The sequence below is a fragment of the Schistocerca americana genome, chromosome 7, assembly GCF_021461395.2.
Source record: "Schistocerca americana isolate TAMUIC-IGC-003095 chromosome 7, iqSchAmer2.1, whole genome shotgun sequence".
NCBI lineage: Eukaryota > Metazoa > Arthropoda > Insecta > Orthoptera > Acrididae > Schistocerca > Schistocerca americana.
The window spans coordinates 514,354,593-514,376,179 of NC_060125.1; the positions used below are offsets into that span (position 1 = coordinate 514,354,593).

The following is a 21,587-nucleotide window of genomic DNA, read 5'->3' on the forward strand; positions in this document are numbered from 1 at the left end:
ACAATTTATAAGAAATGAAATGTCAGAAAAAAAACGAAAAAGGGTAGGTAAAATCTCACAACAAGAAGTGATAGAGCAATTAGATGAAAAGAAGCAGAAATTACAAGCATTGGCCAAACGGCTTAGAAGATACAAAAAAAAAAGTGAAAATACAAGGAAACAAAACCAAACATTCAACACAAACCAAAAGAAATTTTACCAGACAATAGACAACACACACATTAAAATAGACAATCCACCAAACATAACAGACATGGAACACTTCTGGAGCAACATATGGTCAAACCCGGTACAACGTAACAGGCATGTACGGTGGATACAAGCAGAAACAGATACATACAAGATGATACCACAAATGCCTGAAGTGATAATTTTGCAACATGAAGTCACCCAAGAAATTAATTCTACTCACAATTGGAAAGCCCCTGGAAAAGATAAAATAGCAAATTTCTGGCTAAAGAAATTCACCTCTCAACACATTCACATCTAACTAAATTATTTAACAGTTACATTGCAGACCCATACACATTCCCTGATACACTTACACATGGAATAACTTATCTGAAACCTAAAGATCAGGCAGACACAGCAAACCCAGATAAATATCGCCCCATAACATGCCTACCAACAATATACAAAATATTAACTTCAGTCATTACACAGAAATTAATGACACATACAACACAGAACAAAATTACAAATGAAGAACAAAAAGGCTGTTGCAAAGGAGCACGAGGATGTAAAGAGCAGGTGATAATAGATGCAGAGGTGAGATATCAAGCTAAAACCAAACAAAGGTCGCTACACTATGCATACATTGATTACCAAAAAGCTTTTGATAGTGTACCCCACTCATGGTTACTACAAATATTGGAAATATACAAAGTAGATCCTAAATTGATACAGTTCCTAAACATAGTAATGAAAAATTGGAAAACCACACCTAATATCCAAACAAATTCAAATAATATCACATCACAGCCAATACAGATTAAGCGTGGAATATACAAAGGAGACTCATTAAGTCCTTTCTGGTTCTGCCTTGCTCTGAACCCACTATCCAACATGCTAAATAATACAAATTATGGATTCAATATTACTGGAACATACCCACACAAAATCACACACTTGCTATACATGGATGATCTAAAACTACTGGCAGCAGCAAATCAACAACTGAACCAATTACTAAAGGTAACAGAAGTGTTCAGCAATGATATAAATATGGCTTTTGGAACAGACAAATGTAAGAAAAATAGCATAGTCGAGGGAAAACACACTAAACAAGAAGATTACATATTGGATAACCACAGCGACTGCATAGAAGCGATGGAAAAAACAGATGCCTATAAATATCTAGGATACAGACAAAAAATAGGAATAGATAATACAAATATTCAAGAAGAACTAAAAGAAAAATATAGACAAAGACTAACAAAAATACTGAAAACAGAATTGACAGCAAGAAACAAGACAAAAGCTATAAATACTTATGCTATACCAATATTGACCTACTCATTTGGAGTAGTGAAGTGGAGTAACACAGACCTAGAAGCACTCAATACACTTACACGATCACAATGCCACAAATATAGAATACATCACATACATTCAGCAACTGAAAGATTCACATTAAGCAGAAAGGAAGGAGGAAGGGGATTTATCGACATAAAAAACCTACATTATGGACAGGTAGACAATTTAAGAAAATTCTTTCTAGAACGAGCAGAAACTAGCAAAATACACAAAGCAATCACTCATATAAATACATCGGCTGCACCACTGCAATTTCATAACCACTTCTACAACCCTTTAGATCACATAACATCAACAGATACGAAGAAAGTAAGTTGGAAAAAGAAAACACTATATGGCAAGCACCCATATCATCTAACACAGCCACACATCGATCAAGACGCATCCAACACATGGGTAAGAAAAGGCAATATATACAGTGAGACGGAAGGATTCATGATTGCAATACAGGATCAAACAACAAACACCAGATATTACAGCAAGCATATTATTAAAGATCCCAATACCACAACAGATAGATGCAGACTTTGCAAACAACAAATAGAAACAGTAGATCACATCACAAGCGGATGTACAATACTAGCAAAGACAGAATACCCCAAAAGACATGACAATGTAGCAAAAATAATACATCAACAGCTTGCCTTACAACATAAACTTATAAAACAACATGTTCTCACATACAACTATGCACCACAAAATGTACTGGAGAACGATGAATACAAATTTACTGGAACAGAACCATTATAACAGATAAAACAACACCACATAACAAGCCTGACATCATACTCACCAATAAAAAGAAGAAATTAACACAACTAATCGAAATATCCATACCCAATACAACAAATATACAAAAGAAAACAGGAGAAGAAATTCAAAAATACATGCAACTGGCTGAGGAAGTCAAGGACATGTGGCATCAGGATAAAGTTGACATTATATCAATTATACTATCAACTACAGGAGTCATACCACACATTATCCACCAGTACATTAATGCAATACAGCAAACTTATAGATACAACTACAGAATTCCGTAATTATTGATACATGTTCAATCACCCGAAAGTTCGTAAATGCAGTATAACATATACCGTACAGTTAAAAGGAAGTCACGCTTGATCAAGGTCCGCGTCACTTTCCATTTTTGACCAGACATAACGTCTGAGAAAAGAAAGAAATAATAATATAATACGCTGAATAGTATTACACTAATGCCAGTCTTATTAACAATGTGTTACTTTTCTTTACAAGGGAGAGAATCACACAAACAGGAAAGCACGGCAGCAGAACAGAAGGAAACAAATCCGGGGAAGAAACTGATTAGTTCAGGATTGCGTAAAGTTAGAATATGAAAGATTGTTTCGGTTTATGAGGTTAAAGGGACCGAACTACAAGGTCATCTATCCTTTCATCCAATATGTGTCAAGCTGGGAATAGTCTGCAGGAAGGAAGGACACAGATGACAAATCCTGATAAACCTAACTGTAACAGGGAATCAATAAAATCAAGAGAAAGTAGCAAGCAGACGTGAGAGAGGGTAAGAGGGTGAAGGTGGATGAGTTGCTCCACACAGAAAACATCTGCAGGCCCCCAGGTCGTGTTATTGATGGGAGACCACCCTCTGCATCCTTGAACTCGGACAAGTTGAAAAAACTTCAGGAAAAAGAACGACAAGGAAGACAAAACAGTAAATCAACGACAGATGTAACAAAATAAGAAGAACCAAAAAACTCTGAAGGGCAGTAGCCAGGCTGGACCACCGAGAAACGGCACTCATGGGGCTCCTGGGTCAGATCAGGTAGCGGAAAAACCGTCCAATCCCTCAAGCAGCTGACGACGCCAATGTGCCCTAACTTACAGGGAGGAACAGAAACCCAATCAGCCACTTTGGTGTCGTCCAACAACACCAAATGCAGCGTGTCAGCAAGTTTAAGATGTTGCCATAAGGTGGCCAAATTGGGTAATACAGTAGGACACTGTCGCATGGACACCATACCGACAGGAGTGGATACTCACGTCACAGGATGTGACCATGGGACAGCCAAGTGTGCCCACTATGAAGCCAACAGATAATGGTAGATTGCCTGTGTGAAGCCCGAAGGGAAGACTGCTACATGGTCGTGGTCCCATTTATTGCTCACAGTTTGTTTGAAGAAACCACGACACAACAATCCTTGCTGTAAGCCTCCAACAACTGGCGGTGTAGAGTTAACCCTGGGTCCGGTTCCGCTATCGTCACCCCCAAAGTCTGCATCCTGGTAGCCAACTTGGCCAACTGGTCAGCAACTTGCCTGGGGTTCAGGCAAAGTCGACCAACATCCAGCCAGCTTGATGAAGGTCAGAAAAGAGATCCTGGATAGTCACATCCAAATGGGTGTCAAGGGTAGCACTGTTAGAGAGCATCAAGACTACTTAGGAAGTCACTGTCAGTCAATAACATCTCGCTTGTGCAAGAAAGAACGTGACTGAGGGCTCTAGTGATGCACACTGATACTGCAATGAACATACTGCGTCTGTTGGGGAAGGAGCGTAGTGGACGATAGAGCCATTAGTGTATACCACTTCCGAACCCGGAAATGCATTAAAGATGGCCGAATATGAAGAGTAAAACGGCAGAAATAAATAGCAGCAATGAAAGCTGTGATAGCGTTCATAGTGTGACAGCAATAGCGATTCACTGTTGAAGGAAAGGAAGACAACTGTTGGCCCCCTATGCAGTCGCACCCACTCCAAACGGCGCATAGGTATGCCCTTGATAAACAAACAACCCAACGTTATACACGTATATTACGAAGGAATTCACGGCTAGATCGTATTGCGTAGTTCAAATGGCTCTGAGCACTATGGGACTCAACTGCTGAGGTCATTAGTCCCCTAGAACTTAGAACTAGTTAAACCTAACTAACCTAAGGACATCACAAACATCCATGCCCGAGGCAGGATTCAAACCTGCGACCGCAGCGGTCTTGCGGTTCCAGACTGCAGCGCCTTTAACCGCACGGTCACTTCGGCCGGCGTATTGCGTAGTAATTTCGCTATTTATCCCAAGTTGAACTACGAGGGTAAGTCAATTATTATCCTCAAAGTAGTTACAAAATTTTATTCTAATCAAATAGGAAACTTATAAGAACATCTTTTTTGACAGTCTCCTTTTTCAACGCACTTGGCCCGTCGTTGTACAAACTTCCTGATGGCCTCATAAAAGAAGGTTCTCGGTTGAGCTGCGTGCCAGGAATGCACCGCTTCTTTCACTGCTTCGTCCGACGCAAATATATGGGGGATGATCCAGTACTTCAAATTTGAGTTTCTGGAGCGTTTCAGCAGTGCGGGCAACACTAGGCGGACAGGCATTGTCGTGCAACAAGACAACACCTTTTGACAGCAATTTCGCCGTTTGCTTCGAATTGCAGGCTTTAGCCTGACGGTAAGCATCTCACTGTTTATTGTTGTGCCCTTTTCTCTATAATGTTCCAGTACAGGACCTTGTGGGTCCCAAAAACCGTAAGCATCAGTTTTCCTGCGTACAGTTGGGTCTTGAACTTTTTCTTGTACGGCAAATTTGGATGTTTCCATTCCATACTCTGTCGTTTACTCTCCGGCTCGTAATGATGGATCCATGTTTCTTCACCAATAATGATCCTGTCTAAGAAGTTGTCCCCTTCGTTACCATAGCGATCCAAATGTTTTTTTTTTGCAGATGTCCAACCGTGTTTGTTTATGCAACTGTGTGAGTTGTTTTTGAGACCCGTCTTGCACAAAGCGCAAGTCTGTTGTGGATGATTTCGTAGGCAGAACCATGACTAATTTTCAGACGATGTGCCACTTCGTCAATAGTTAATCTTCTACCTAAGAGAATCATTTCACGTGCACGCTCAATGGTTTCTTCATTTGTGGCGGTAAACGGTCGTCCGATTCCTTCATCGTGCGTAACACTTGTGCGACCATAATCGGACTTTTTCAATCCATTCGTAGACACTTCGTTGTGGCAAAACACTGTTCCCGTGATACGACTTCCGACCACAAAAAACGGATCACTGAACGTTTCTCGGTGCAAATAGCGGGGCAGCCATGATTAACAGCACGGCAGCGATAACGAAACTAACCTAGCAGCATGAAAGTTGCAAAGATATAACAACAAATAAACAAAGTATGCGTCATTAACGTAAAACGACAGTACTACCAAAATAAACAAAAATATAATCAAACTGCGGATAGTAATTGACTTACCCTCTTACATCATGGTAGTCCAGATTTGGCAGTACAAAAGGCAGTAATACTTTTATCTTATTGTAGAATTTTCTTAACTGCGTGTGAGCAAGAGAAAGATTGTCTGGATACTGATGCAGTTTGTTCTTCACTATCTATATTTTCATCCAAAGGTATGCTGACGTCTGTTGTTTTTCGATAGGGTCACTGGATGTCATCATAGAGGGAATTGTTTCATAAAAATGTTGGATAACACACTGATACTGTAGAGTCCAGGCTTCCGCAAATCCAGATCATCCTTTACCGAGCCCAAAAAAGCATATATCTTTGTACGTCGCTGTAAGATTACTTTAACATAATGTTTCTTTAGTATTCTCCCTAAGTTAGACTATATGTTGCCCAAATATCTGAGGAACGACGTGGACTTTAACAGCTCCTTTTCCTCACTATCTTGTGATTGGTCACATTTATTGCTCATTAAAACTGTGCTAATTTGACGCGGGAAAGTCCGTAGTCTGAACACAGACTGTAGGTGTTCCATTTCATTTACAAGACTGCCTCTCTCAGACAAAACGTGGAGCCGGTATATCAATTTTCGAAGGGCACCCATAATTTGTGGAGGGTGGTGGCATTTAGAGGCCTGAAAATATAGGTCCGCATGCGCTGTATCACGTTATGCACGCGTCTGCGCACCTGAGATGGAGCAGTATTCGACAGAGTGCGCTGAACTCGAGAGACGGTAGTGACGTGGTGGTAACCTCTGCGCATGCGCCACCGCCTCAATTTTTGAGTATAAAGCTCTGACGCACACCAGCAATCTCCAGTGCCAAAACTTATCTGAAGGTAGCTGAATCGTTCTCAGCCAAGATACCATGGCAAAATGGCGATGTCATCTGGCTGAAATCGCGAAACCTCATGGAATACTCATTACGCCGGGAAAACTTCAAAATCATAACCACTGGATTAGCGACACTTTTACAAGATCGGCAAACAGAATTTCGGAAGCTATGTAGAAAAGTAGTTTAACGGTTGTAAATTTTTGTACAATAAATATTTTTTCTGTATCTGTAAACGTTTGTTGTATATAACCAAACGGAACTTACTTTGTGGACTTACCTCGTATCTTTGATCTTGAACGGAAAGACTACTAAGGAAGTGAAAGTAAAGATGAGTAATTGTGAAGTTCTTGTGGGCAAGTGCGTGCCCCTTTGCGTGCAATATATCTCGAAGACATGTGAATATCGATTGTGAAAAACGGGCGCCGCTCACGCGAAAACTCGTAGCATTTACAATACTGCTCTGTATACTTTCTGGTAGAGATTAGGCAGAGTCCTATTTGAGATTAGTTTCATTGAAAATAAAGTCGCACAAAATACTAGCATAATCTAACCTTGTGAGAATTCGGAACAGTATAAATAGTAATGTGTTTTTTCCTCGTAAAGGTTAAAGAGATTTGTTTTTAAAAAATTCCAAAACGAAGATGCACATAGTCTCTCAAATGTTGTTCCTTCTTTGCTATTATTGTCGGTAACAGGCGAATATGATGCGAGTTGAAACAATCGAAATGCACCTGTCCAACTTCGAGGTATATCGCACGCGTGTAAACCTAAGGAATATACTTGTAAAGTTTGTCTAGTTCCCTGAGCTGAGGGGTATACACGGTGAGGGCTAGCGAAAACAAAGGCCGCTACGTAACAAGTGATTGGCGTCCTCGCAGTAGTGCCAACACGCTTTCCATTTGCGCTTCGAAGTCCTCGGTTGCTGTGCTGTAAAAAGCACGAAAGTTCTTATTTTTTAATACCAAGTTTCGTGAAAGCTTTAACCGTAAGATATGGTTCATATTTATATCAATGAATATGAAAAAACTGATAAAAGATAAATTCTTCTGAGACACTGAAAACCATGTAAATAATTATTTTAATACCCAGAACAGATATAATCATTAAAAAGTCAATCGCAATCACTACGTGTCCACTGCGCACTGAACGTCTGCCCATTATAGCGCCGCACACTGCAAATTGAGTTCGTTGGCAGCAGTGCCAAGAGCTACGGAACAATCCGGATTCTGCTGACGAGCTCCAGAACAACTGAGGGAGCTCAGGAAACCAAAAAAACTTTACAAGGTATGGTGACACTTGTCTCTAAAACCATGACATTAAGAACGGATATTAAAAAATAAATAAAGCTTTAAGGACTATTGAGAAGTAAATAACTAATAAATACTGTAAAAACAAAACTTACGTTTTTTGGTTTTCTATGTGCTTTATACAATCTCACTCTTCTCTTCTTCTCGGTCACACAAAAATTTTCGTAATCGTATGATAAAACACGAAACCAGATAATTTAATTCGCATACGAACCTACATTTACTGTCGATGGCGCTCGATCGATGCAACACGGTGTACTAAAGTGCGTGACAAGTATGTGAATGCTTCGCGACTGATGCAGTTTCATTGTCTGGTGCCCATACCGCATGCGCAGTTGTAATAACTCAGTTCCGGCGCTTGCTAGAAACCTTCGGCTTCGGCATGAACTTCGGCATATTTTGTCCGAAGCCGAAGGTTTGGCAGAAGGTGGCTGAAGCCGAAGCTGAATGTTCGGTCGGGCACCAATTACAGCTCGCAATTTCTCACCCACTAACACAGCTACCGTACGTTACACGTCGTCGTGTTACATTTTAAGAGTTCGGAGCCCTCTAGCGGCAGAGGGCTGTAAATATGAAGACATGAACAACAACGATGTAGAATGGTGGTAACGTTTGGTTTACTCAAACAAAAAAATTCGGAGGTATTACTTTTCACCCCACTTTCATGCTTTCGTTTTCATAAACAATCTGAGGTATAAGGGTATTGATTTAGCACTATATGAAAATTATAGAAATGTTTCTAAAGCACAATTGATGTTTAGGAAACTGATGATTTGTAGTGTTTTCTGCTTAACCTGTTTGTTTCATTTACAGTAATTTTTACTCCTGGAAATTCGTTTTTATTTACCGTCGGAAAGTGTGTGAATTACAGCGTTAAAAGGCCTAAACCAGGCTTATAATTTTAAAACTTTTTGCGCGGTGGGACTCCTGGACACACCTCGATATTTGTCATGTGACTGACAGCCTCTCCTCAAGCTATGCTGTTGCATCAATGAGTGATGCGATTTATCTCAGCGAACTGAGATATTTATTACTTCACAAATTTAATTTTTTTGTGTCACCTCTCCTTCTTTCTTCAGTAATATTTATATTATTTGAAGTTGCGCGCAATAAAACTTACAAAACACGCCGGTGTATATGAAGTGCAGTTTGATAGAAACTGATGAGCACAAGTTCGTATGCGAAAACGTCAAAAGTACATGGGCTGTTGCACCGCAAAAGTTATCACACATTACCAGAACTTCACCAAATGCGCCTGCAGACTTCTAAAACGCAGATGACAAATTTCATCGTAGTGCGAAAAAAAGTCGTAAATTGGCTGAAAGCCAAAACGACACTTTATATTCAAACAGCAGAAAATAAAAGTAGAGAAGACTAGTGAATGTGCCCCACAACACATAACAAGTTACCGCAAGCAAAAAAATTATCCCAACTTTGGGGGAAAAAAAACAATAATTCAACATACGGTATGTGAACAAGTGTTGTTTTAACATAAAAACTCAGACTGCCAAAGCAAAGAGTCCTAAACGTAAAGCTGAAGATTTGCCGAGAGCAGTTGGTGACTATATGCAATTAGGAGCAGTTGCACAATATCTGAGTCTGTACTCTGCAAACTACTATGAAGTGCATGGCAGAGGGTACGCCACATTGTATCAGTTATTAAGGTGTTTTTTTCCGTTCCGTTCACGTACTGAGCGCGGGAAAAATGATTGTTTAAATGTGTGTGTTTGTCGTCACAATCTGTATGTGCGTGATAAGTAGGTCGTTGTCGTATATTCGTACAATGGCCTTTTAAAGCCTTTGTAAGCAAGCTTTCTCGGGATAAAATACATGTGTCTTCAGGCGTCTGCAGTTCAGTTTCTTCCTCTGACACTCTCCCAAGCGTCTAACAAACCTGTGACCTTTAGTGCTGCCCCTTTCTGTATACTTCACTGCATACTTTATGTCCCCTGGCCATCTTATTTGATACAGCTCCCACACACTTCAGCAGTACTCCAGAATGTGTCGCCCCAGTGATCTATAAGCAATTTGCTGTGTAGACTGCTTGAATTTTTTCAGTATTCTACTAATAAGCCAAAGTCTACCATCAGATTTACTCACAACTGAGCCTAAGTGTATCATTCCATTTCATATCCCTACAAAGTACACACCCAGATATGTGTAAGAGTTGACCGATTCGAACCATGACTCATTGATATTACGGTCATGGGATACTACGTTTTTTCGTTTTGTGAAGTGCACGCTATTACATTTCTGAACTCTGAAAGCAAGTTGCCAATATAGGCACCACTTTGAAAGAAGCTGCATAAATATTCAGTTAGATCTTGAAGATTTCACAGTACTTCATTATGGATAACAGCGTCATCTGCAAGAAGTCTGAGATTGCTGTTAATATTGTCCGCAAAGTCATTAATATACAGCATGAACAGAAAGAATATTGTCCGCAAAGTCATTAATATACAGCATGAACAGAAAGAATCGCGACACTCTTTCTTGTGGCACAGTCGAAGTTACTTTTACATCTAACGATGACTCTCCATTCAAGATAACATGCTGCGTCATCCCTAAAAATAAAAATTAAAAAAAAATCCTCAATCCAGTCACAAATTACTCTCGATACACCATTTGATTGTACTTTTGACAGTAAGCGTAGATGTGGCGCTGAGTCAAACGCTTTTCAAAAATTAAGAAATACTGCATCTGCCTGACTGCCTTGATGCATAGCTTAGAGTATGGAATGTGACGAAAGCAAAGATTCGTTTCGCGGGGCCGATGTTTTCGGAATCCATGCTGGTTGGCGTGGAGGAGGTCATTCTGTTCGACATAATTCATTATGTTCGAACTGAGAATCTGTTTTTAGATTCTATAACAAATCGATGTCAAGGACGTTGGGTAGTAATTTTGTGAATCACTTCTACCATCCTTGTAAATTGGTGTAACTTGTGCGTTCTTCCGACTACTGGACAGGGTATTATGTTCGAAGGATCTACGATAGACTATAGTTAGAAGAGGAGCTAATTCAGCCGCAAATTCATTATAGACTCTGACAGGGGTGTCATCAGGCCCTGGAGCTTTGTTCAATTTTAACGATTTCAGCTTCTTCTCTACAACGTTGACACTGACACTTCTTTCATTCATTTTTTCAGTGGTACGAAGATTAAACTGGGGAAAATCTACAGGGTTTTCCTTTGTACAGGAACATCCGAAAATGTCTTAAGCATTTCAGCTTTCGCTTTGCTACCCTCAATTTCAGTTTCTGTCTCATTCACAAGTGACTGGACACTAAGATTGATGCCACCATCAGCCTTTACATACTTGCAGAATTTCGTTGGGTTTTGTGAAAGGTCATTTGACTATATTGTGGTACTGTAGTCATTGAGGACTTCACGCATTGCCCTCTTGACAGCCAAACGCGTTTCATTCAGCATCTCTCTATCTTTAGCCCTATGCTTTGTTTTACACCTATTATGCAGTAGTATCGGTTTCTTTAGACATTTCTTTATAAATGGTTCAAATGGCTCTGAGCACTATGGGACTTAACTTCTGAGGTCGTCAGTCCCCTAGAACTTAGAAGTACGTAAACCTAACTAGCCTAAGGACGTCACACACATCCATGCCCGAGGCAGGATGCGAACCTGCGACCGTAGCGGTCGCGCGGTTCCAGACTGTAGTGCCTAGAACCGCTCGACCACTTCGGCCGGTACATTTCGTTATAGCCCCATGTCTTATTTTATACCTGTTATGCAGTAGTCTGTTTCTTTACGGTGATTTAATACAATGGAGGGTCCATCCTATTATAAACTGTTCTACTGGTTACATATCTGTCCAGTGCATGGTCAACTATTTTGTTAAACTTGAGCCATGGTTTCTCCTCATACTCTTGTCCTGTGCTGAAAGTTTCCAGTTTCTCATTGGGATACGACACTACTGCTTTTTTACCCAGTTTACTGAAGATATGTATCTTTCTACCTATTTGAGTTGTCCTGTGTGCTTTGATAATCATTGCTGCCCCAGTTGCGGTGTGGTCTCTGATACCAGTTTCGATGTGAACGTTCTCAAAGAGGTCAGGTTTGTTTATTGCCATTATATCTAATAGATTTCCATCATGAGTGGGGTTCCGAACTACCTGTTTCCAGAGAATTCATTTAGTAATGCTTCAAAAGATGTCTTGTCACGCCCACCACTAACGAAACCGTAATTTTCGAACTTGATTGTAGCATGATTAAAGTCTCCACTGATGATTACAGTGTGACTGGTGAACTTACGTGCAAGCAAACTTGAGCTTTCGCTAAAGTTTTCGGTTACATCGTGAGGAGACTGGTGGACGATAGAGGGATCCAGCTCCAATTTTAAGCCCATGCTGATACGGAGGCTTACCCAAACAGTCTTGCATGCAGCTTCAGTTTCTATCTTGGTGGGTATGAGGTTCTTGTCTGCTACTACGAATACACCACCTCTATTTCCCATTAGCCTATCCTTTCGATAAACACGTAAATTTTCTCCAAAAATCTCATAGCTATCAATTTCAAGTTTGAACCAGCTTTCTGTATCTAGCATTAAGCGAGCTTCACTGCTTTTAAGGAGCACTTCAAACTCTGGCAATTCATTGCGAATGTTTGACAGTTAACTACAAGGATTTTATTACTATCGCTTGTTGGGGGCATTGTTTTGGACCTTACTCTTATATTTCTGCGTTTCCTACAGCTGTCATTATCTGGACTAGATGGCGATTTGCCAAATCTAAAAAACCCTTGTGTGCACACCACACGCCAGTCAGCTACTTGTGTAGCAGCCTCTGATGTGTAGTGCACACCTGACCCGTTTAGGGTGACCGTACAGATCGCAACTCTTTGCAGCCCTTTGGCTCAGATCCAGGAAGGCGCAGCCTAGCTTGTCACAGAATCCTCGAAGACTCTCAGTCATTCCACTCGACACGGAACCAAAGGGCTACGATCAATTCTGCAAATTTTAAGCTTCGTTAAATTCCATGCGCAAAGTCGGCCTTCTCTGCCAATCGCTGGAATACTCCAAGTATGCCTGCAGAGACCAGATGACAGGCATTATTTGTTCCAGCGTGCGCCATAATGTGCTGTTGATTTCACTCTGTGCCCTTAATGGTTGCCGGAATAGTCTCTTCGACATGCTGAATGAGGCCCCCAGACATACACACTGAGTACACCTGGTGGTCCTTTCTCTCTCTCTCTCTCTCTCTCTCTCTCTCTCTCTCTCCTGTCATTTCCCGAAGGATTACCATTATTGGTCATACGTTTGAACTGCCGACGGTTAATAGACCCCTGCCCTTCCAGCGTTGCCTTTTCTTGACGTGAGCAAAGTATGTTTCCCAAAAACAGGTGGCCCGCATCTCGTGGTCGTGCGGTAGCGTTCTCGCTTCCCACGCCCGGGTTCCCGGGTTCGATTCCCGGCGGGGTCAGGGATTTTCTCTGCCTCGTGATGGCTGGGTGTTGTGTGCTGTCCTTAGGTTAGTTAGGTTTAAGTAGTTCTAAGTTCTAGGGGACTGATGGCCATAGATGTTAAGTCCCATAGTGCTCAGAGCCATTTGAACCATTTGAACCAAAAACAGGTGAAGTGAGTCCCACTGGTTCAGTTTCATTGAAAGACAGCAACTTATACTTGTTGCTTAGGGGGATCAGTATAAGACCCGGAGACCTCCCTGGTCCCTCTCTACCATGTACTGGACGCCTAGGTCTACCGTTGACACGCCACGTGCAGTGACTTTTGAACATATCACTACTGGAGTCAGGGTATCATGCTGCTGGCCATCTTCTTCATTGAAACTGAGATTTCTAAAACAAATAAATGGAAGAAATATTTGCACATAGTTTCTGTGTAAATTGTTTGTAATGGATTTTCCTAAAATTTCAAATTATTCAGTTCAATGATAGAGTTCATTACAGTAGTTCACTTCTTGTTTATTAATGTATGGTCCTCTATTTTTATGGCTCTGACTTAGCGTGTTTCAAAGAGGACTTTACAACTTTGAAAATTCATATAAATTAGTTCGTAGTACCTACAGAGGAGAGTGTAGTGTCAATTTGTTGGGAAATACATCATGTTTTGTCTCGCGTAGTTTGCTACTGCTGAATCACACCGTAAGGCGCGCTAGCGGCAGTTGCGTTAAAGATGGTTGCCTTCACTGGACGCAAGTGTGCTATCTGTGTGTTTGGGTTTGAAGAGTCGAAGTCGGCGACAACAGCTCAGCGTAATTTCCTTGGTAGCTACGCTAAAGATCTTCCTAAACTGAAAGGTTATTGTGCATTGTGTACGCCCCCTTTCTTCCCTGAGAGAACCATCAGCAAGATAGTGTACCTGGATATGTTACAACAATTTTTGATACCAATTTGTGCAAGATGGTGCACCACCCCACTACCTGGCTGGCGTCCGGGATTTTCTCAGTGACCGCTTTCCAGGTCAATGGATTGGCCCTGATGCGCCAATTGCATGGCCCCCACGTTCCCCAGACTTGACACCACCCGATTTTTTTGGTGGGGATTCATCAAGGATATCGTGTTTGTACGTCCTGTGCCGGCTTCTTTATCTGAATTTAGAGCAAGAATTTACAGCACCACTGAGCAAATTACACGTGCAATGCTACAGCGATTTTGAGAAGAAATTAATTTTCGATGGGATGCGTGCGCAGGATAACCAGCGGAAGCCACATACAACATCTTTAGTTTTAAGATAAAAAAAAAAACCTTGATGTGTTTCCCTACAAAATAATATTAAATCCAGCTGTGTATCTTCTTCCAATAAATTAATGAATTTTTAAAGTTGTAAAGTCCTTTTTGAAACGCCCTGTATATATACAGTAAAAAGAAAAAGGCTAACGTCACTGCCTTCTGTGCAGGAGGAGCCGGTTTCGATTCCAAGTATCACCTCAATTTTTTTCTGATGTAGTTCGATCTGGAACAGAGTTCGCTCAATGTCATGAGGCTAGATGTGGAACTGCTTTAATAAAGAAGGAGCGACATCATCTGAACACATTTCCCATGATCACGTTTCGCTCCTCGTACTACCTTGTTGGCAGCAGTCGGCCAGTCGGAAAAGACCTAGAGACTAATCCATGAGTGGTGTTTACGTTTTTACGTCGTGCCTTTATGAAAGTCATCTGGCTATGTTAAATCGTAATCTTTACTGATTTCTACTATTCTGTAATCGAAATCAGTGGGGCGTTACTGTTTTTTATACACTTTCAATGCGGCAAAGGCATTGTAGCAAGCGGTATACACTGATCAGCCAAAACGCTACGCCCACCGACCTACTATCTATATAAATCCGTCCAGACGATAGCAGCGTTACCTGGTGAAGAATGACTGCTAGTGAGACACATGCATAGTGCATATAGTCTCAGTGAGCGTGGTGTCCATATGTGTAAAGGGGATGGCGCGCGATCTATCTTTGTTTGACCGAGGGTAGATTGTGATGGCCCTGAGACTCAGCACTCAGAAACAGCATGACTTGTGTGTTCTAGCAGCGCTGTGGTGAATGTGGCAAAACTACGGTGAAACCACATCGACACGTCGTGGGGTAGGGCGACCACTCTTCATTATCGATGTAGAGGAGGAACCAACATCAGATTTTAATACAGGGCAGAGTACAAGTTTATGTAAACACCCAGTGCACCGAACATACAAAGGTGGGCCTCCGCAGCCGACGACCAATTCATGTGCCAGTGTTAACATCACGACATTGGCAGCTACGACTGAAATGGGCATGAGACCATCGGCACTGGACGTTGGCGCAGTGTCAGAGCGTTGCATGGTCTGATGAATCCCCATAGCTTAATCATCATGCCGATAGGAGGGTGCGAATCCGTAGTCTTCCAGGGCAATAGCGCCACGATACCTGTACTGTGGCATGGAGACAAGCTGGCGGTGACTCCATTGTGCTCTGGCGAACATTCATGTGGGCATCCATGGGTTCAGTGGAGCGCATGCCAGGCACTATGACGGCCAAGGAGTATCGTACGCTGTTTGCAGACCACGTACACCCCTTCATGACGATCATGTTTCCCGACGACAAAGGCATTCTTAAACCAGATAGTACGCCATATGACAAGGCCAATGTGATGGAGTGGTTCGAGGAACGCAGTGGCTAATTCCAGTTGATGTGCTGGTCCCCTAACAACTCGCCAGATCTGAACCCGATCGAACACATAAGGTACGTGATTGAACATGGCGTCAGAGTTCATAGCCTCCCCCCCGGAATTTACGGGATTTAGGTGACGTTTGTGCAAATATGGTGCCACCTCCCTCCAGCGACCTACCAAGGCCTCATTGCTTCCATGCCACCATGCATCACTGTCGTTATCTGTACCAAAGGTGGACATACCAGCTTTAGGTAGGTGTTATAATGTTCTGCCTAATCTGTGTAAAATTTAATACGGGCTTTTGCAGAACAATGCACTCTCCCTGTAGAGACCGTGCAACTTAAGTTAAGCAAATAACAACTCGCACAGAAGTATAGCTACCAGTAATCGTTCTTTGGAGGCTTCATCCGCTTATTGTACGGAAAGAAATCTAAGATATTGGGAAATAAAGTATCCAGAATGGATTTTCACTCAGTAGCGGAGTTCACATCGATTTGAAACTTCCTGGTAGATTAAAGCTGAACTCCTTAGTAAAAATTTGGAATATCATAGAGTTTACTACGGTGGCTTATAACAATACACCCATTAAGGTTTTTACAATACTTTACTAACAAAATAAATATAATTCCTTCTGAAAACAAGAACGATTTTGGTTAGTTACAAAAAATCATTACGAAAAAAGCAGACTCTCTCCCAAGAAAACAAAAACAGTGAAAATCATTATCTTGTGATGATGATATCAGTCTTTAGTAGTGAGTATGCCCTTCCCGCACACGGATGAGGTCTTCCACTCTGTGAGGAATACTTTGATGACACCATCAAATTTATCTCTGGGTTTGAGGTCCCACTCCTCAATGGCAGCTTCAGTACGGTCCTGAAGATTGTCGGGCGGATTCGGACGGTGTGCAGTGGCCACCTTCAACAGGTCCCATGCATGATCAATTTCATTCATGTCTGGAGACTGTGCCGGTCAATGCATTCGATTCATTTTGCATCATCGAAGATACCGAACACTGCTAGAGTACTGTGCTGTCTTGCATTGTCATCGACTAGGATGACGTTGTCGCCGACCTCGCATCTGTAGGGGCTTACAATCGCTTGCAGGGCGTCTTGGATGTGTCGAGAACCAGTTAGACTGCCGCAGATGGAAGTTAGAGGCGTCCGCCCCCTGTCATTGTTGCGCCCAGAACATTACACTTCTACGTACAAAAGGATAGACTTCCTGAACGTTTCGGCGTTCTTGGTGTCGTGTAGCGTTTCTCCAAACCCTAAACGCCTAGTGCCCGGTCGAAGACGAATCCTGGTCTCGTCAGCAAACATGACATTAGTCCAAGAACCCAGGTGCCGTCCGGGGTGGCCGAGCGGTTCTAGGCGCTACAGTTTGGGACCGCGCAACTGCTACGGTCGCAGGTTCGAATCCTGCCTCGGGCATGGATGTGTGTGATGTCCTTAGGTTAGCTGGGTTTAAGTAGTTCTAAGTTCAAGGGGACTGATGACCTCAGAAGTAAAGTCCCATAGTGCTCAGAGCCATTTGAACCAAGAACCCAGGTCCTTCGAGTGTGTCGGTTCCGTTGGTTCATTGCAAACTTCTGACTGATCTTCTGGAACGAAGACCACCCTGATGCAATCTTCTACGCACTGTTTGGTCTGAGACACGAATCCCTACTGCCATGGGAAGTCATTTACAATATTTCAGGCAGTTGATGTTGGGCGCCTGCGAGTCAACAGTTGTAGGAAACAGTCCTGGTGTTGTCATAAGAGGACGACCACTGCGAGGTCAGTCGTTCACATTTCCCTTCTCTCCGTACTTTCTCCACGCCTTAGGCACACCATTTTGAGAGACATATAACCGATCGGCAACATCTTGCTGTGTATGACTTGCTGAATGTTAGGCCACTATCAAAGTGTTGTCTGGCTCTGCGTGGCATGGTAATGCAGTGCTGAACGCAAACTGAATGAGGCTGTTGTTGATGCTGGACTGCTTGCGGTGTGCTGCTGCGACAGCTACATATTTACATGACTGGGAAAGAGTCACAAGCTTGCCATCAGTGAACACTGTCCAGTATGTGGGCTCTAACTGGATAATGCATGAAGTGCTTAGGTCAGTGAGACTTCTAGTATTGTAGACTACATTTTACCATAGTATTCCAAGCTTTTGTTGCGTAGTGTATGTGCCGAAACTGAACACAAGTGCGGAACCTTTGCTTTTGCAAGCTAATGTCATAATGTCAGGACGAATGTACGCCTTGTCATATGCTGTATGGTTTTGTGTCCTTCGTAGAATTTAAGTTTCCCTTGTTGGAGCAGATTAAATTTTCACTCTCTTTGGAATAACGGCCATTGTTTTTCGTACATGCTCACCGAATCTTTTCACGAGGAGTGGACGGAAAATCGACATACCTGCTTGATTTTCATTTATATTGTGCACTTCATTTACGTCTTGCTTGTTTATGCTCACCTGCTTTAAGCTTGGTGCGCCGTTCCTGATATGTGTGTTATGTTAACTGATTTTGCTTAATTGCAGCGAAGTCGTCTTAAAGAATAATCTGCTTTTCTTTCTCTTATAGTTACACATTTGTGTGTCAGAAATACTTTAAGAGTACCTTAATCGGTTTTTTTATGGACCATGGCCATCCTGGCAGGCTCGTTGCTGATTTGGAACCGTGTTATGCTGTGTTGCAGGCTCCAGCGATCGACATGAGTTCCAGGCTGAAACGCGCATGCTGCTGGATATCGTCGCTAAGTCGCTGTATTCGGACAAGGAGGTGAGGGCTCGCGCCTTTCCCTGTGAGCTTGCCACACTGCAAGGTCTGCTAACAATGCTTTGCAGTAGAGTCCCAATGAACTTGCCTTTTCCGAAATAAGGGTTATGTTCAAAGTCTGTTCTTGTTGTAGGATGCTACTCATCATATCATTTTCCAAGTACAAGTATTTTCAGGCATCTGGCCCTATTCATTGTTATGAACTAGTGAGGGCTCCTGATCGTATGTACACTAGTGAGAAATGAAAAATGCATACATAACGCTCGATATTATTTTCAGATACAGGTGGAGAATCTCTAGATTTTTTAATCGTGCATGAAATTTGTCCAAACCCTTGTTCTGAACGGTACCTTAAGTAATTTCTGGCCATCTACTACACGTCTTCAGGTCCTTGTTCGCGCCCCTTACACGTAAAATGTACCAAGTATCTTTGCTAACTTGGCTTATCATGAAGGGCACAGCATTGCGTCACTTCAGCAACCGCGCTATTTACGACGACTATAGTCACAGACGTTAGATATGGATATGGTAATAACTCTGATCTCTTATTGGGTCGTGGGTGGCCGATTCCGTAGGTATAAAGTTAGTGTCACTATCGGGAATGTGGACGCCGTGAAGTACGATCCGAAATCGTGTTCTCTTATTCACAAACTCGCTGGTTGCTCGGCTTTTTATTTATCCCAGTCTTAGAGTAGAGAAGAAAGACGTACATTTAAACACTTTTTCGACTGTTTCACATGTCAGCCCCACCACACCACGTCCTTTTTCACCTCCTCTTCCCTATTGATCCCCTCCTACCCTTCTGTCTGTCCATCTCCTCCCCGTTCTCTGTCAATCTCCAGCTCCTCATCTCTCTGCCCATCTCCTCCTCCCCCTCTCGCTATTCATCTCCTCCTCCCCTCCCTCTGTCCATCTCTCCATCCCCTCCCTCTGTCCATCCCCTCCCACTCTCTCTGCACATTTTATTCTCTCCCCGTCTTTCTGTCCATCACCTGTGTTACCGTTTCTAAATCCACTCTCGCCCCATTGGGAGGTAGGTGGTTCTTAATCTCCACAGTGCTTATTTCCAGATATGATATGTGTACGGATACCCCCTGCTTTGAATGTCTTTGCTCGGCGTTTCCAAACCAGCGAGACTGTTGGGTTATGATTTCGCACGAGCGGAAGCTAACGACCACGTGCTTCAGCGCGCCTGATTTAACTGTCTCAGGTTTTACCTTAAACTATGGTTTCCACTGTCTACAGAGGCTGCTAACGCGGGCCAGCCGGACAGTTTCTGGGATGGAATTATATTCGGTAAGACCCACAGAAAGAGCCTCTGCGTTTCTACTGTGTACTCACCCGTATTAGTTCGTGCTTCTAGTTTCGCCCTGAGATTTCTCCCACATTAACACTGACGGCTGCAGTCACAGGTCACGACAGACCTTCCGTCATAAGCAAGTTTACGCTAGATCGTGACGGAAAACTGGCGTACACTGGATCAGGCCGTAGCGCAGGACTACCGTCTGTCGATGTAACGCCGAAACGCTCTTGGTGGGTATCCTTCACGTGGCTTTTCTGTGATGATGGTTCCATTATGTTGACCAGTGCGAATATCGCCCTTTGCATTACAACGAAAAATGATTCACGTTATTTGGAAATGGCATCCAGCGTGCAACGACCGTAAGTACTGTTTGTGTACATATTAGTATATAAATTGAAACGAAGAAAGAGCTCCTGAAATTCCGTGCCGAAAGAAACAATAAAGACCGAGTTAAACCTTGGGTAAATGTATTTTATCGCTCATAAGGTTGTGCATAACATTTTCTTGTCACGCCTAAGTCGTGTGAATCCAGTACTAATATCGGATCTACGAGCAGCAAGTTGCTCAGTAATTAGGAAGTGTGTCGAACTCTAGGGGTTCTGCCATATGCAGTGAATGTTAATGTACTATTCATTGAGTAAAAGCTCTTAGACACGAGCAAGTCTCCCTTAGCCTTAGTTCAACTATTACGTACCACCTCAGATTTTTCGGGGATAAAGTCTAAGAGCTCTTAATCCATATATGTTTAAAAGACAAGTTTCTCAGGGTAATAAGACTACCTCTGCAATATGTAACCGTGAAACATGGACGTCATTCTTCCGAAATATTTCATTTACGAGTCCCAAGTTGCAGTCGCTATTCATCAATAGAATTTCGATGTGTGTCTGTTATACGCCTGGAATTTTTTCAGGCCACAATAAAACTTCGGTTTTTGATAGCTGATCGGTGCATAACAAGAATATGGTAATTAGAGGCAATGGTAATGCGATGATGGAGACTCTTCAAAAGGAACAAGATCCAGAGAAAATAAAATTAAAGCATCCTTAGGAAGTGTGGTGCAGGGTAACTCTTCAAGTAAAATCAAAGAAAGAAGTTGCATCACAAGATTTTCATCACGAACTATTTTCATCGAGAAGTATAGGGAAGAAAAAGGTGTAAATCGATGGAGAATATATTTCAAAAAGACAGTTGTTACAAGGACTTTTGCAAAATGCAAACTTCGACTGCCATAAAAGCTAAAATTACTAAAATTTTCCGAGATATCAGGCCATGGTCTTCTGGGATCTCGTAGGTAACGCATCGTTTCGTCGCCGTGTGTGGAGAATATCTTCAGGGGGGATCGTGAGTTCCACGTCGGTATGGCGCCCGTGGCGGCTGGCCATTGACTCAGTGCGAGTCATCGTGTGCTCTGGACCAACATCGAAGCCACGATCCCCCTGAAGATGTCTTTCCACAGACGGGGACGAGGCGTGGGTTATCTCTAAGAAATCCCAGAAGACTACAGCATAGTAGCCAGGACAG

General features: G+C 42.4%; 1 protein-coding gene across 1 annotated transcript in view; it reads left to right on the forward strand.

Annotated features, from left to right (window-relative positions):
* The window catches only part of LOC124621795 (heat shock protein 75 kDa, mitochondrial), a 351,802-nt gene that overhangs the window by 98,510 nt on the left and 231,705 nt on the right, over nucleotides 1-21,587 (forward strand). Inside the window, exon 3 of the mRNA XM_047147227.1 lies at nucleotides 18,684-18,766. Within this exon, the coding sequence (XP_047003183.1) occupies nucleotides 18,684-18,766 (83 nt within the window). The remainder of the gene's footprint in view (nucleotides 1-18,683; nucleotides 18,767-21,587) is intronic.